Source organism: Pseudopodoces humilis, chromosome 1 (genome assembly GCF_049639895.1).
Source record: "Pseudopodoces humilis isolate 2021_Gansu_Grassland_sample_001 chromosome 1, ASM4963989v1, whole genome shotgun sequence".
In the NCBI taxonomy this organism is placed as follows: Eukaryota; Metazoa; Chordata; class Aves; order Passeriformes; family Paridae; genus Pseudopodoces; species Pseudopodoces humilis.
The window spans coordinates 19709060-19724228 of record NC_142200.1 but is presented as its reverse complement, the minus strand read 5'-3'; the positions used below and the strand labels follow the sequence as shown (position 1 = coordinate 19724228).

At 43.8% G+C, this 15169-nt stretch overlaps 1 protein-coding gene across 1 annotated transcript; it reads left to right on the top strand.

Annotated features, from left to right (window-relative positions):
- The first annotated feature begins 7504 nt into the window (after positions 1–7504).
- Positions 7505–13988, top strand: CTHRC1 (collagen triple helix repeat containing 1). The gene is made up of 4 exons (XM_005516974.2): positions 7505–7621; positions 10657–10878; positions 12180–12396; positions 13589–13988. The coding sequence occupies exons 1-4, from the start codon at positions 7508–7510 to the stop codon at positions 13729–13731; spliced, it is 696 nt and encodes a 231-aa protein (XP_005517031.1). The 5' UTR covers positions 7505–7507; the 3' UTR covers positions 13732–13988.
- Positions 13989–15169: the final 1181 nt, after the last annotated feature.

Sequence of the window (15169 nt, the reverse complement as noted above, 5' to 3'; positions counted from 1 at the left end):
AACATTCAAATCCAGTTGAAATTCAGAAGCAAAATAGAAAATAAATGGATATGAAAAGCTGAACTTCTTTAATAAAAATAAGTTTAGCCTTCTTTAAAACATTAAAAAATGCAGTAGGTGAAGAGGATGAGGAATCCTGTTTTGCTGTGAAGTTTGACCACCCAGTCTCAACGTGCTGTTTCAGAAGGCTGCACATTAAAGGAGAGATTCTGCATCCTTCCCTTCACACTGGCCACTTGTTGGATCAGTCTTTGAAGGCATCTGGCTGCTCTCTGCCTGCAGTCACTGCAGGTAAAGCTCACTGCCAGTATTAACCAGTGGTGTTTGCACTAATTGCGATGGCTGGCACCAAAGGTATTTCAGAGTCTCGGGAGTATAAATGTTATTTCCTGCATGTTAACCTTTTTTTTTGCACTTATTCTTTCATGCCTTTACACTTATCATACTTGTATTTTTTATTGGACTAGAGTTTAATTAAAGCAACTTATACCATGCGTTCATGAGCTTTCTGCTTTGTATATCTAGAAGTGGAGCTCAGAATGTATTTCTGATGTACGTCTATGAAATCCACTTCTGTTTAGTAACTGAATTTTACTTCCTATTAAAAAGTCTTTGAGATTTAAAGTATAATTAGAAGATTAAAAACATGCCAGGACATTTATATCTGAGCTCTTTGTTAATGTTTATTCCCCGCATTTCAACTTTGATCACTGAAACAAAATGTGAAATAAGAGTTTGCTTTCTTTCAGGTTTTACTAGTTGAAATAAAGTAATTGCCAATGAGATCTTTAAACAAATAATGATCTACCTTCATTAAATGGGTCACAGCTGAATTATTAGCACAGACAGGAGCTGGACAGGGGAATAGCTCCTGCTGTTTGGAAGAAAGCGCTTTCTGTGGAAGGGCAGTGCTAAACAGGCTCTTGGTACTGGGCAGAGATGATGTGGAGGGACACCGGCCTCCCTCCCAGAGAGCACATTCGGGTACAGCAGGATAATCATGAGAGAACAGCAGGTATTTTAAGGGGGGAGGTATTTTAGGACTCATTTTTGCCATACAATGTGAAGAGAAGCAGCAAGAAGACATTTTATTGCCATTGAGTAGGTTTGTTAGAGGGGTGAGGGAGGTTGGTCAGGCATGGCCACCAAAGGGGTCTTAACAGGAAAAGGGCTATTCCATGTTGGTTGTGTATGAGGGACTAAGAAGAGAATGTGTCCCAGTTTATCTTCCTGGTGTTCTACCCTACCACATGAAACTGGATCACAAGAAACTAATAGTAAATTAGTTATTAGTTGAAGTCTGGAGCTATCTGGGAAGTATTCCTTCCAGATCCAGTTCTAGTAGCATCATACTACTTACATATCCAAGAGTGCAGGTAGGTCTCGAATGACTGAAGATGGAGCCTTGAGGAAGCTGAAACAGTTGAGGACTGGGTTTGATGGACTGGGTCAGCGATGTTGTCCTGTCTGGGACTTGCTCTCCTCCTTCCAGATTCCTACAGGCATGGCTGTGATTCAGACTTCCAAGTAAAAAAAAAGTGGATGCACTAGAGGGATAAATAATCTAGACTTGTGAATCTGTGGGATGTGAAGACGTGGCACTGACAGGTGTGATGTGCCAGTGGGTAGATGAGATGAAGTGTGTCAGGCTGGCTGAAGGCAGGGCTCACCATGGAAATTAATTTATTTTTCTTAAATTTTTTTCTTAAAATTTTAGTAGGCAAGGTTATCCTGAGAAAGACACCTAAAGATGCTGATAGTTGTGATGAGATTCTCTAAGGGGAGAAATGGACAGTCACCAAACCATCAGGAAAATCCAAGAAAGTGTGTGTGCACCCACCCACCCACACATTCCCCCCCCCCGCAAAAAACCAAACAACAAAAAACTTTGCCTTTTAAATTAATATTACTTCAACAGCATTTCAGCATTTTTAGGACACACATCCTGAAAGTTCCTCTACTTGACAATGGGAATTTATGAACTCATAAATAAAATCTTTAATCGACCAAGAAGTGCTGCAATTACAGCAAAGTTAAAAGGATAGAAGCAAGGCACACTAAGTTGTGCCTCACAAAATCATAGTTAGATGAGCACCTGCTGTAAAAATATAACTTAAAGAAGGGCTCAAAACCTCTTTTTTCTTCACAGGAACCTGGTGGGTCTTTTGTTGTTCTAGCCACAGTTTCATCTCCATATGAACCAGGTATTTAGGTGCTTGATCATTTTCAGTGCCATGGCACTAGTCAGTTGTTGATGCAAGTCAAGTAAGATTCCTATATTAGCACATAAAACAACTTTAATGCAAGAGTTTACCTGTTCCAGTATCCTCAGGGCTAAAGGATGACCCCACTGAACCACTTGTGGTGAACCTCACTGTGCCTGACTCAGTAGCCCCTGTCCATGTGTTGCCCTTTCAGTGGCAGTGGCTCATCTGTGAGCAGATGCTGGGGGTGCTGCACAGAGGCTCCACAGCCCTGCTTGCCTGAAGCCATGGCACTTTTTCACCGAGGTCAGTGTGGGCATGAGGAGCCAGGTCACAGGAATGCCACAGGCTTCCAGCTCCACTGCTACATCCAAGAAGCAGAGCTGCAGTGATCACGTGTGCTCCCATCTGTTGTCATTGTTTGGCTCTGCTCCACTGTCTCTCATCTGAGTTTTGTGCCACTGGGACAAATTATTTCTTGGACCAAATCTTGCATTCACAGGCTTCTGTGCATTTTGTGCCTGTTATGGTGGCTATCGACCTCTGGTTTCTGTAAGCCATCTTGAAGGGCTACAGGGCCCTCAGCCCTGCTCATAGCTTGCTTACCCTGAGGAACCCCTTTTCAAACAGTTTACTGGACACAAAATAAAACATTTCAAAGTTCAAGTCTATTCCTTTAATTTCACTATTATAGGATTATCACTAATTCGAGCTACTACCTTCCAAAACTAGAAGGACAAACTTCTAGCAGTGCATTTGATGAATGGTGTAGAAAAATGCAGATTGTGCCCTTCATTTGAAGAAAAACCTTCCTGTCTGAATGGAGCACTGTATTTCACATCCCAATAACCATATATTAGCACAGGATTTAAGGAAAGTTAGCTTTTCAGCTCTGTATAAGCTTTTCTATTCATTGAGGTTTCATGAGGTAGCCAAGTGCTTTTTCTACCACTAATTCCCAGCCACTCTAATGAGCAAATGTTCCTCCTGAGACTCAGCTCTCCCCTTGCACGTGATGATTCACTGGACACACAGTGAATTTAATTTGGAACTGGACTGAAATAATTTTATCATTCTAAAGTCCTTGAACAACCCAATCTAAGTGGACCTGCTTCAACCAGATGTGCTCCAGATGCCCCTGCAGACCCAAATGTTTCCTTGACTGCAGCTGGGATTGCCCAGCTGCTCTTGGGAGCAGACTTGCAGAAGTACAGACCAGACCCCTTCAAGGTCTGAAATTTGCAACCAGCAGTCAATGGAAACAGTGTGGGCTTTTCATCATAAAGTTTACACCATGGAAACATCTGGGTGTCCTGAGTTATCCTTTATCAGTGAAGCAGACAGTTCTCCCAAATAGTTTTATTAAAGTTTATCTCTCTCTGTTGGTGAATAGTGTTTAGTTTAAAATATCCAGTGCCTCCATTATTTTTGTGGAAACACAGCTATAAGCAAATGCAACTATAAATCAACTGACGGCTCAGACAGAAAAAAAACCCAGATCTGCCTAGAACCCCAGCAGGCAATGGAAGGAACTGTTTCCATAAGTTTTCACTGTTATCTGACCAATGCCTTGGTCTTGACTTGTCAGAGACAATCCTAAAGATTTATCTCCATAGAAAACATAGCTAGTATGAGTAAAAAAAAGTGTTGATTCTCTCATGTTTTATATTGTGTAAAAATACATTTCCTATAGTAACATTAAAAACTGCCATGTGCTTATTCAGAAATAAGGAATTAACACTTATTTTCAGGATTTTTTTTTCTCACACACAAACAATGGTGTCCTCATGTATGTGAACAGAGGAATTCTCTTCCACAGAAAAGCCTCTGAAGCACATGCCCCAAATTAGATTTTAAGATTCAAATGTTAATATGTGTACTTGCAAAGCACTGCTGTGGCTAAAATGCTTTTATCATTTTATGTAGAAGCTACTGGAAGATTTTTTTGAAATAAGTGTATCGGTGCCAGTAAAGCAGTAAAATAGAGGAAAGATGTTTTGGACTTTTTAAATTATTATTACTCATGCTATATGAATCATATATTTAAATGGTGTTAGAAGGGACTAAGGCCACAATCCCATTGATTTTTATGCAGTTCCAAAGGCTTTTTTTTTTTGTAGAAGTTGGAGTCAGTTCCTTAAATCTGTAATAAATTACTCGAGAGCTCTTACTTTGGCTTTCTTCTACAGCAGTACAGACAGCTCTTTGTCTCCTTGATCAGACAGGCAGCCTACAAAGAGCCATTTGAAAAATTCAACAGTTTGTCCTGATCTCAGCCTTTTACACCAACTTACAACTCACCCTACAATGTCAGTAATAAAGTGAACAAGTGAAATGATGAACTCCACAGTTAAAAGCACCAAGGACAGATTGGCAAGGATGCTGAGTGCTGTGATGCTGAGCACTGCAGAGCTAACCTCGAGTGCTCCGCTGTTACCTGGGGGTAAAATAACATGCTCCCCAGAGTGATGCAGAGATCAGGCTGCCAGCCAAAGTCAAAATCCCCAGGCATCCCCAGAAGAGGGAAATGTATAAAGCAGTAAGAGCTAAAGGAAAATTAAAAATCCAGGTCTTGGCACTTACCTTACTGGGCCTCTTTTGTCTCAGGATCCTCAGTCTCCAACTTTCCATGGTATTTATACACCTAAGTCTGGTGTTTCTGGTTCCCTGCAGTTATTTCACACTGCAAAGACTAAGGCCTGAACAGCAATTGAATTGAATAACAAATATTTACTGATTGAATTCAAACCAGTGTGCTAACAAACAGTATTCATAAACTGGAATAGTTTGGACAGCAGAAGCAGAGAGACCCAGTGACCCCATGGTGGTCCCTACATGTTATAGCTGAGGTGAATGGAAACACATGTGTGTATGGGAATATCCTCCTCTCCAGACTTGTGTGTCTGGATTTTTGGGATGCTGAGAGGCTATGTGAAGGGGAAAGCAGCTCAAGCTGCAGAGAGACTGCACTTATGGCATCAGCCTCATCTATGAGCTTCTGTTGTGCAAGGTGCGTTGACTGTGCCACAGCGACCTTGTGTGAGGCTGCCCAGGCTGTGCAGGAGCAGAGTGGCCATCTGGGAGATTTTAGTGACATTAAGTCGTGGATGTAACAACTCATAATATTTGCTGATATGTTTGTGAGGCCACATATAAAAGATAAAGGCTGTATCATATGGCAGGATGGATAAAATGAAGGAATCACTAGTTGATGTAATATGGATCATAGTCAGAGGATGCTCAAGCAAGTTTATTACCACTCCTTTTAACTACAAAATAGTTAAGGCAAAGTAGATCAGTAGTTCTGATTCAATCTGAGTACCTCATGAGCATTAGCAGTGGTTGGTGCCCTCAGAAGCATTTAAATATACCAGAAACCCACAGAGCATAAGACTACCAGATGGCAAATCTTGTTTGGGCTGAGGAAGGCTAAGGAAGATGATTTCTGTTTTCCAGATGGAAATGCACACTGCAAGTCAAATGAGTGCTACGAGCTGCACAATGCACTCACCAGAGCTCAAAGCAGATGTCCAACTGTTGTTTGCTAAGACTTTCTCTTACAGTGCTCCTCAGTTTGCTTCCTTTGGCAAAGCTATTCAGAATTTCAAAGCTTCTAAACCACACTCAAATATATGGTGAGCAAACCCAGGTGGGGAAATAATTGCGAATGTCCATGCAAATTTTGGTCTCTAAAATCCTGAGTGATTGCCTGAGGAAGGTGTCCTGTGCTGCTGCACTGTGTACTTCAGCTGCTGCACCTTGCCGGAGGAAATTAATTTTGTAATGCAGAGGTTTGGCACCCTGTGAAGGGACACACCTTAGCAACAGCCTGTGTTGATGCTGAGGATCCCCAGCCCTTGGTAAGGACGCTTGTGTGAACATGCAGGTGACACAGAAATCAAACATTGCTGCCTTCACAGAACTGCCATCAGCTCGGGCCAGAGGCAGCAGGGTTTGCTGACAGCACTGCACAATTGCTCAATGAAGCCTCTGCCTGCGTGTGCTTGTGGATGCTGACTGAGGCTGTCACCAAAGCAACTGTTACAATTAAGGATTTACATCATTCCATAAATTTTCCCAGCTGGTTTAGGAAACCATTATTATTTACCAGGTGTTTTTTGAAGTTGGCAGGGTATAATGCTGCCCTTCTTCACAAGGTAGGAGCCCTCAGCTCAGAGATGTGGCTGACGTCAGTCCCAGGTCGCAGGACAGCGTGTGACAGGGTGAATGATGGCAGTGTGACTGACCTGTGGTGTACATCTCACTTCACTGCTATTGTTCCACCCACACAGACATGGGAAGGGGAGAAAGGCAGATGTGGCTTCAAGTGCAGAGCCACATGAAGGGGTTCAGTCTTCACAAAAATGTGGTTCTATGCAGACTATTTGAATGACTCAACTTCTTGTAGCATTCTTTCCTGCAGGAGAAATGTGTGGTTTTGTTAAATACTTCAGAAAAAAAACCAACTAAAAATGTTGAAGCTTATCTCCCCCTTCTGGAAACCCAACCTCTACAAATTCCACGAAGTTTGCAGTATACAGAAGCTACCTCTCAAACATTTGTTGTTTCTATTTTGAATCCTTGAGGACATATCACAGCCTTTATTTTACAGTGATTTCATTTCTAGAATGATGAAAAGCAAAGTATGATTTTAAATGAAAGCAACATGAGACGGTTTACACTGGGTAGCCAAAAACTTTCCTTCTGTTACTAAACTGACAATGTTCAGTCCGGCAGTACCAGGTTTTTCGAAAAAGTCCAAAATCCCCTATTGTTCAGAAGGATTTTGTGTCCTTACCTTGACTTCTGTTAAAATGAAATCTGAGCGATGCCCAGCTGATATTGTATCACTGTTTCCCTTCACGGTGAGTCTGGATCCATCCCGCTGTGGCGTTAGGCGGTTTCTCGCAGAGACAGCTCCTTCACGGGAAAGGGGTCCCCGAGTGCCGAGCAAACACCTGAAGACGTGGAAGGGAACAGCCTGGGGCTCCGGGAGAGCCGGAGGGGCTCCGGGAGAGTCGGGAACGGCCCGGCAGCGCTGCCGCCGCCCGGCATCGCCCGGGGAAAGCTCGGCGGGGCCAGCCCGAGGGGCGGGAGCCCCCGGCCCAGTGCCAATGGCTGCGGGGGGGTGGCTCTGCCTGGCCTGTCTCGCTCGGTTACAGGATGGAAATTCCCGGCCTCCCCGGGGAGGGAGCTCTCTGCTCTCTGAAAGGCTCATTTATCCCGGCGCTGCCGCCCAGAGCGGGGGACCCGGGCTGCAGCTGCCGCCGGCCCGGCGCATCCCCGCATCCCCGCCCCGCACGATGCTGCTGCTGCTGCTGCTGGCGCTGCTGCTGGCGGCGGCCCCGCCGCACGGCGGCTCCGAGAGCCCCAAGGGGAAGCAGAAAGCGCTCCGCCAGCGGGAGGTGGTGGACGTGGTGAGAGCGGGGGGCCGCCAGCGGGGCAGGGGCCGGGAGGAGGTGTTGGGGGAGCCGTGCGGACGGGGGGGTCGGAGGAGCCACGCAGCCGCTTTTTTTTGTTTCAAAAAGATGAAAAAAGCGATAGATCAGAGGCTTTCGAAAAACCTCGTGGCCGCTTCAGGCAGGGCAGTGCCGGTGCCGCGTTTCTGGGCATCTCTCGGTCCAGTTAATTACGCCCTTGTTGCGCTGAATCAGGAAAATGCGGAGAAGGCGCTGGACGGGCTTTGACACAAAGCGCAGAGTTTCGGCGGCCCGGTGTGTGTTCCGGTGCTTTCCCCATCGGGCCAGGGTCGGGGATGGCGGCCGGAGCCGGCCCGGTGCCGGGGGACATCGCGCCGTGGGCTCGCTCCTGCGCTCAGCGCACCGCATGGGCAACGCCGGAATCTTACAGCCCTTCCAAAACAAGCAGTAAATGCTGTTCAGCTCCTTCCAACATAAGCAGATAACTGCTGTTTAGCTCCTAAAATGCTAGTGGATAAAAAGTAATGAGAAAAACTATCTGCATGCTCTGAGAACTATCTGCGTGCTTAGCGAACACGCTTTTCCTCGGAGTCGCATGAATACATTATTTCCTTTGGTGGTAGGGACTGCACACCACTGTTTGCAATTCCATCGCTCCTAGAAACCTGAATGCATTGGAACTATCCCATCTGAAGGACAGATGATAGGAGGGAAATTTTCCAGTCCTTGGAATGTAGAAAGCAGATGTGAAGGTATTTCTGTGAGCTGCTGGAGTGCCGTTCACCTTCTGTAGAAAATCAGTGGTAAGGCCATTTCTTCCATGATCTCCAAAGAGAACCCCTAAAGTGATGTGCTGGAAGCACCAGTGCTAGCAAAGCTCTTTCCCTTTCATGCTATTTCATTGCCTTTTCACTTTTATTGAAATTGAATTGCATTGAGAATAAGGAATCTGTACACATGGATGAGCTAACATTTTCTGAGCAGTATTTTAGGGTCCCTCATTTCTTTGAAATTGCTTGGTGCTTTTTGGGTGCAAGAGTGAGCAGCAAAGTGGGTAAATCACTGGCAGCTGACTCATGCACAGCCCAGCTGTACAGACTGCTTCAGCAGAAGCCCTGCCAGGGCAGAGTGGAGGCTGGACTGAGGGAGGATCCTGCCTTCAGTGGATGTTTCAAATGTTTTATGCATTTCCAGCTTAAGAAAGCATGAAAAAGGCTTGACTTGGCAAGACAGACGATTTTAGTTGGAGTGGAGCCCAAAGTCCAGGTGATTCTTGTGCTCCCATTTTTTTTTTTGGGATGTGCCATAGCTGAGATGCTCTCCCTGTCTGGCTGTGGGTGGCAGCTCCTCTGTGAAGGCAGGCCAGCCCCTCTTGGTGTCTGGGGATGGGGGGCAATAGGCCAGAGCTCTGGCCTGTCCCCAGCTCTTGCCTGTTTCCACATCCGTATTTCTGTGGTTGGTGAACCACACACAAAAGGCAGAGCCAGTCACTGTTACAAATAGAGTCCAGTGGGAAAGCAACAGCAAAACCAGATAACTGTTGCTGTGTGAAATAGGAATGTCTTTGCACTGTTCTCCCAGCTTGGTGTGTGCTTTGCCAACCAGCCTTCTCTTCAGCTAACTTTTCTAAAATGTGGTTTTCTTCATGAAAATATTCCAATATTTCCACTGCCTTTAGCCAGCAGGGTTTTCTTTGGTGAAGGTAGTAAGGGAAAGCTAGCAAGCATTAGCCAAACCCTCATCTGACTTCTTACTAGACCTCTCCATATAGTCACTGATTTTACTTTTGGTGTGGCTCCAGCTAAGCCTGTGATGGCTCTGCCGGTTTTTGCACCAGAGCCTGTGAAAAGGCACAGCCTCAGTGAAGAAAATTCATCTGTCTGACAAAGGAAAGAGGGCAGGGGCTGTAGTTTACAGCTCCTGCAGTGCAGACAGGGCCATGGATGGCATGAGGGGGAATAGCTGCAGCACTGTTTCTTTTTGAAAAAGGTAGGGATTAGGTGGTTTAAACTAGGTGAAGACAAATAAATGTGAGAAAGTGGAAGAGCAGAATACAGCTATCTGTGAGGATTTGGGATGAAGACTGGAGGAAGCAGTCAGCCACCAGATGGGAAAGAGCACACAAAGTAAAAGCCATGGCCAACCCCTGCAGGCTCCTGCTCAGCATTTCAGTGCTGGCTGACACCGCCGCTCCTCTCACATCCCAGCACCCAGGCTGCTGGGGGAGGGAGCCCTGGCCTTCACAAACCTACTCTCCAAGGTGGGCAATCCCAAGTCTCATAAAGCATGAAGGTGATGTGCATTAACATGGAGTTTGGGAGAGCAACTTCTGATCTTTCCTAATACTGTGATGTTAGGAAGGATGTTAGTGTGCCCTCCTCCCACATGTGCCTTACCACTGTGACAAACAGGGTTCCTGAGTTCAGCTTTATTCCAGGGTGCAGCTTCCCACATCTGTATCACCACCATCCATTTGTGTGCATACTGGAGTCTGAATTGTGGGGCTTGATTATCATGATGTGGTTGTGTACCAGAGAAGCAGTGACAGAAGAAAAGTGGCATTAACCTCTGCTCTCTATGAAATGGAAAATTTTCTTTAAAAACAAAAAAATAAGAAGGAAAAATAATACTGAAAATGTATTAGCACAGACAGTTACACAAGTAATGGTGGGTTAGGAGAAAGTAACTATTAACATGTGACTTTGTTTTTTGTTTCTGTATTGAAATCTTTTGACTCTTCTGAGGTTTTCTAACAGATTTTAATTCTTGGACTAAGTCAATTTTTAATTCTTGGATTTATGTATCTTTTCATTAAGAAAAGGCCTACTATTTTACAGCAAATTCTGCTGGCACTTATTATCTTTGAAAATTCATTATTTTTTTTTCTTTTGTGGAAACATTTTCTCGGAGATGCAGAAATAGCCCATTGTGGCACAGCAGGGGATTTGTGTTTTGTCGTTACTCATTTGTGTTTGACTTGGTTAGCCTCGGAGTTAAGGGCTGGAAGCAGCAAGATCTGTTCTGTCTTCCAGTACAATGGCATGTGCTTACAAGGCCCCAGTGGCGTTCCTGGACGGGATGGAAACCCAGGAGCCAATGGGATCCCTGGGACACCTGGGATCCCAGGACGGGATGGGCTGAAAGGGGAGAAGGGCGAGTGCATGCGTGAGAGCATCGAGGAGTCCTGGACACCCAACTTCAAGCAGTGTTCGTGGAGCGCACTTAATTACGGCATCGACCTTGGGAAGATCGCGGTAAGTCAGCTCTGCCCAGAGGGGCTGCAGCAACCACAGCAGGCTCCAGGTCTGCCTCTGTGAGCAGCACCAACCTCACAGATTTCCTGCTGGGACCTTTTTCTGCATGCAAGGGTGAACTTCTCAAAGGCTTACCTACCTTGGATTCTCTCAGCTGTGTTTCAGCTATGTGCCTGTTTCATTTCTGGAATAGGGTTTTGGAAGAATTTTGTAGCTGGTGTAAGACTACATTTAGTAGACCAGATCTGTAACTGTAAGGCTGAAAGTCACAGTACCAAAAAAGTACCTCTAGCTTGCCCAAAACAGGGCAAGGATTTTACCATTTCAGTCCTAAGGAGGGATGTACATCTTTGATCTATTAATTGTACCTGTCCTTCTAGCGCTTGCTTCAAAGTGGCTGCTCACTGAACTCAGTTGCAGGGTGCTACTGCAAAGGATCAGCATTGCTCAAGAGCAGAATTGCCAGTGTCACCCAGACTGACACAGTCTGTCTTCCACTGCAGCCCTGGGTGTAAGACTTTTAGAAGAAACCCTGCTCAATCTCAGCTATGAAGCAAAGCCCAGAGTGATTATAGCAGTTTAACTGCTGTGCTGTGGCTAGAGGGAGAAACAACTTTTTCAGTAGACTTTTCCTGCTGCCTGGTACTTGCAGAACTGTCCCCAGCTTTTTTAAAATTTCTTTTATTTCTTTATTTTTTTATTTTCAATCTCCATGACATCCAGCATTTTTAAGACAGGTTAACTACCACTTAAAAACCTGAAAGTATTTATTTTTCATTTGTGGAGCTTTTATTTGGTATAAACTGCTCAGAAATCTTGTAATAATTGTTAAGTCCTGGATTTCTGTTAGCAGAGACAGAAACTGTGCTGTCTTGTCATGCAAGGACTTGGGGGTTGGACTAGATGATCTTCTGAGGTCCCTTCCAATCCTTATGATCGTGTGATTCTGTGGCTTGAGAGCAGCTGTCAGAGAGCTTATATCCCTTTATATAAATCCCAGAAGGTAACTAGGCTACCAACTTAACAGCAGGTGTTATCTAAATAAAGTCCAAAATTTCCATAATCTGTTTCTCCTTTGCCATCTATGAGGTGCTGTTCTGATTTGCATCTTTGCACCACAAGGGATTTTCCAGGCTCTAATTATTTTTCATTTTTATTCCTCAGAGGGGACTAAAGAGAATAGCCAAAACATTTTGAAATAAGTATATTCCTAAATCTGTGTCCTAAATATAAACATACAGAAAACAAATGGGCTCCCACCCAGAGGTTTGTACCAAAGCACCTTTGTCTCCTGTGAACAGGAATGCACGTTTACCAAGATGCGCTCCAACAGCGCTCTCCGCGTGCTCTTCAGCGGCTCCCTTCGGCTCAAGTGCAGGAACGCCTGCTGCCAGCGCTGGTACTTCACCTTCAATGGGGCAGAATGTGCTGGGCCACTGCCTATTGAAGCCATCATATACTTAGATCAAGGAAGCCCAGAGCTGAATTCTACTATTAACATACACAGAACTTCCTCAGGTACGTATGCTGGGAGAGCAGAGATGGAGAAGGCAGCAGCAGTCACCAAAGGCAGAGTGCCATCTGTCCCATGAGGTCAGAGGACTGAAACCAGGCAAAGAGTGGCCAGCTAACATTTGCTCCTCTTACTCTCTGCCTCAGAGTTGACTATAGATCTTAACAGGATATTTATTAAGTGGTACTTTCTTGCTGTGGTATTTTTTGTGGTACTTATATCCTGAGATTTAGAAATGGAAGACATTTCTATCCAGACAGGTCTATTGATCTCTGCCACAACATGAATACAGAGACATTCTGTGCTGTACTAGCCTATGGAGAAAGAGTCTTGCTGCCACATAGACTGTGTCATCCTGGCTTAAAATAACTGATATTTGCACATTATCTGTGCAGAAAATGAGACATTCCTCCTGTAATTTTTACTCTAATTTCAGGTGGGGCACAAAGTACCTCCAAAGTGAAATATCTGGGAGCAATTTTTCATTTGCTTACCAGAGGCAGATTAGTGAATTAATTCAACATAGAAGGATGTGACACTAAGAAAAGGGAATCTAAAGTCTGTGTCCTTTCTCCATATTCCTCCCTGTACTGCATGACTACATGAAATCGAATGTCTAGAGCTATGCCAGAATTTTTTCAACGTAGGGGTAGTGCTGACTGGTCTTCATTACCCCACCTCCAACTAGTGGTGCTAGTTGGGCATCAGGAGTGGAACTTTATACAGAAGCAGTGACTTCAGGAGTGGAAAAGCTTACAGGGTGGCAATCACCTTTACAGGGCTTAGCCGTAAACGAGGCATGGCTGTGCCCCCACCCCCTCCCAGAACTGCTAGTAAGATGTCTGGAAGGGTATGAAGCCATATTCCAGCTCCCAGAGAGTAAATCTGGGTATTTAAAGCAGAAGGTATACCTCCCATTTAGCCATCCTGTGGACTGTGATCTGCTTCAGCTACTGCAATGAGTGCCAAACAGCAGCATGGACACAGGCACTGCATGGCTGAAACTGATGTTGCTACATCTCTACATAATAGTTTTTATTTCTGAAATTGTTCTGAGACTCCAAAAACTGTTCACATTTGACTAAATAGCACAAGTTTGCAACAAAATGCTGTTCTTAAGTATTTGTGTCTACCTTCAGTTGTGAAATACAAAGGGATTGTGTCTGCTGAGATAACTTGATTTTTGTCTTTAACCAGTGGAAGGCCTGTGTGAAGGGATCAATGCTGGCTTGGTGGATATTGCCATCTGGGTTGGGACGTGCTCAGATTATCCACGGGGAGATGCTTCTACTGGATGGAATTCAGTCTCCCGAATCATCATTGAAGAACTGCCAAAATAACTTTCCTGCCTTTTATATAATACCCTTTTTATTTTTTTTTTTTAATTTTTTACTTTTTTTACTTTTTTTTCCAGAGTTTATTTCAGTAGAGTTGGATGCAAGTACTGGACTGAAAGGCACCAAAGCCTTGCATCTGTAGCCTTTGTCTTGTTTTGCACATAGCAGAGGCTTTTTATAATAATTGTTTTAGACTACAAATATCAAAACCAAGTTCACTAACGTTTTAAATTTCTTCTTTGATATAATACCACCACTGTTTTTAGAATTAACTGTAACTTTTTGTATCAAATAAATAAGACCTTTAAAAAAAAAAATCCATGTTATTTTATTGAACATTAATCTGTTTAAGGTATTTTACATGGTGTTATGCTACATGATTCTTTTAGATGGCTTTATAAAGTTCTAAGAAAGCAAAATCAGGTGTTAGCTTTAGCCTTCAGAAAACATACATAAAATTCACTCCTGTAAACCTGACTGCAGAATAGGATGCTCCACTGTTACAGCCTTGTTTTTCAACAAACTCCTGGTGACTTAACTGTGACCTGGACAATGTGGTAAGTGTTAAATACCTCATGATGAATAACTGAGCAAAACCAGACTATCTAAGCTCTCCTTCCCTCTCTTCCTTCTTGATAGACTGGATTTCAGTGTAATATCTATCACAGGTCTCCACCACTAAGATGGAGACACTAAATAATTTTACAGTTACACTTAATTTCATTGCTCCAAAAATTCTCATGGGTTTAGCCTTTCAGCTGTATAGAATCACTTTGGTGTTGGTTTAAAGCTAGATATATTGAACAGTTTAGAAGAAATAAGGCAAGCTGAAATGCCCAGGCTTTCAAAAAGAGAACTGTTAAAGTGAAGCAATGATGTTACAGCTGTTTGACAAGTGACAACACCGATCATGCCAACAAACCACAAGCTTCAGTGTTTCTAAGTATTTTCTTCCAAAGGCTGCAAGCAACATACTCAAATATTTTTAAAAATTGTACACATTCTAAAGAGAAACAACAGTCACGTTTGTATTACAAAATCAATTTTACATTAATGAAATAACAAAAAACATGAAAAGCATGTACAACATGCAAAAATCTCCACTCTTCTGAGAAATTAGAAGGAAAAAACCCCTTAAATCTGAGATAATGAATTTGTTTCAGCTATTTAAGATTAAACCTCATCTTTTCTGAACAGGCTGTAAGATTTCCCCCAGGCATCTTTCAGATGGGTAGCTCTTGCCTGTAGCTGTTGTTGCAGGTACCAGGGGAGGATATCTGCAGTGAGGGGAGCACTTGGGCTTGCCCAACTGCAAGATGGCGCATGAGATTTACTGCAAGCCAGCAAATTACACAGCTGGTATTCTGTCTCTGAAGAACTGTAATGTTTTCACTGGCTTGGATATGGTTTTAAGGTATCTGAACACAAACAGGTTACTATG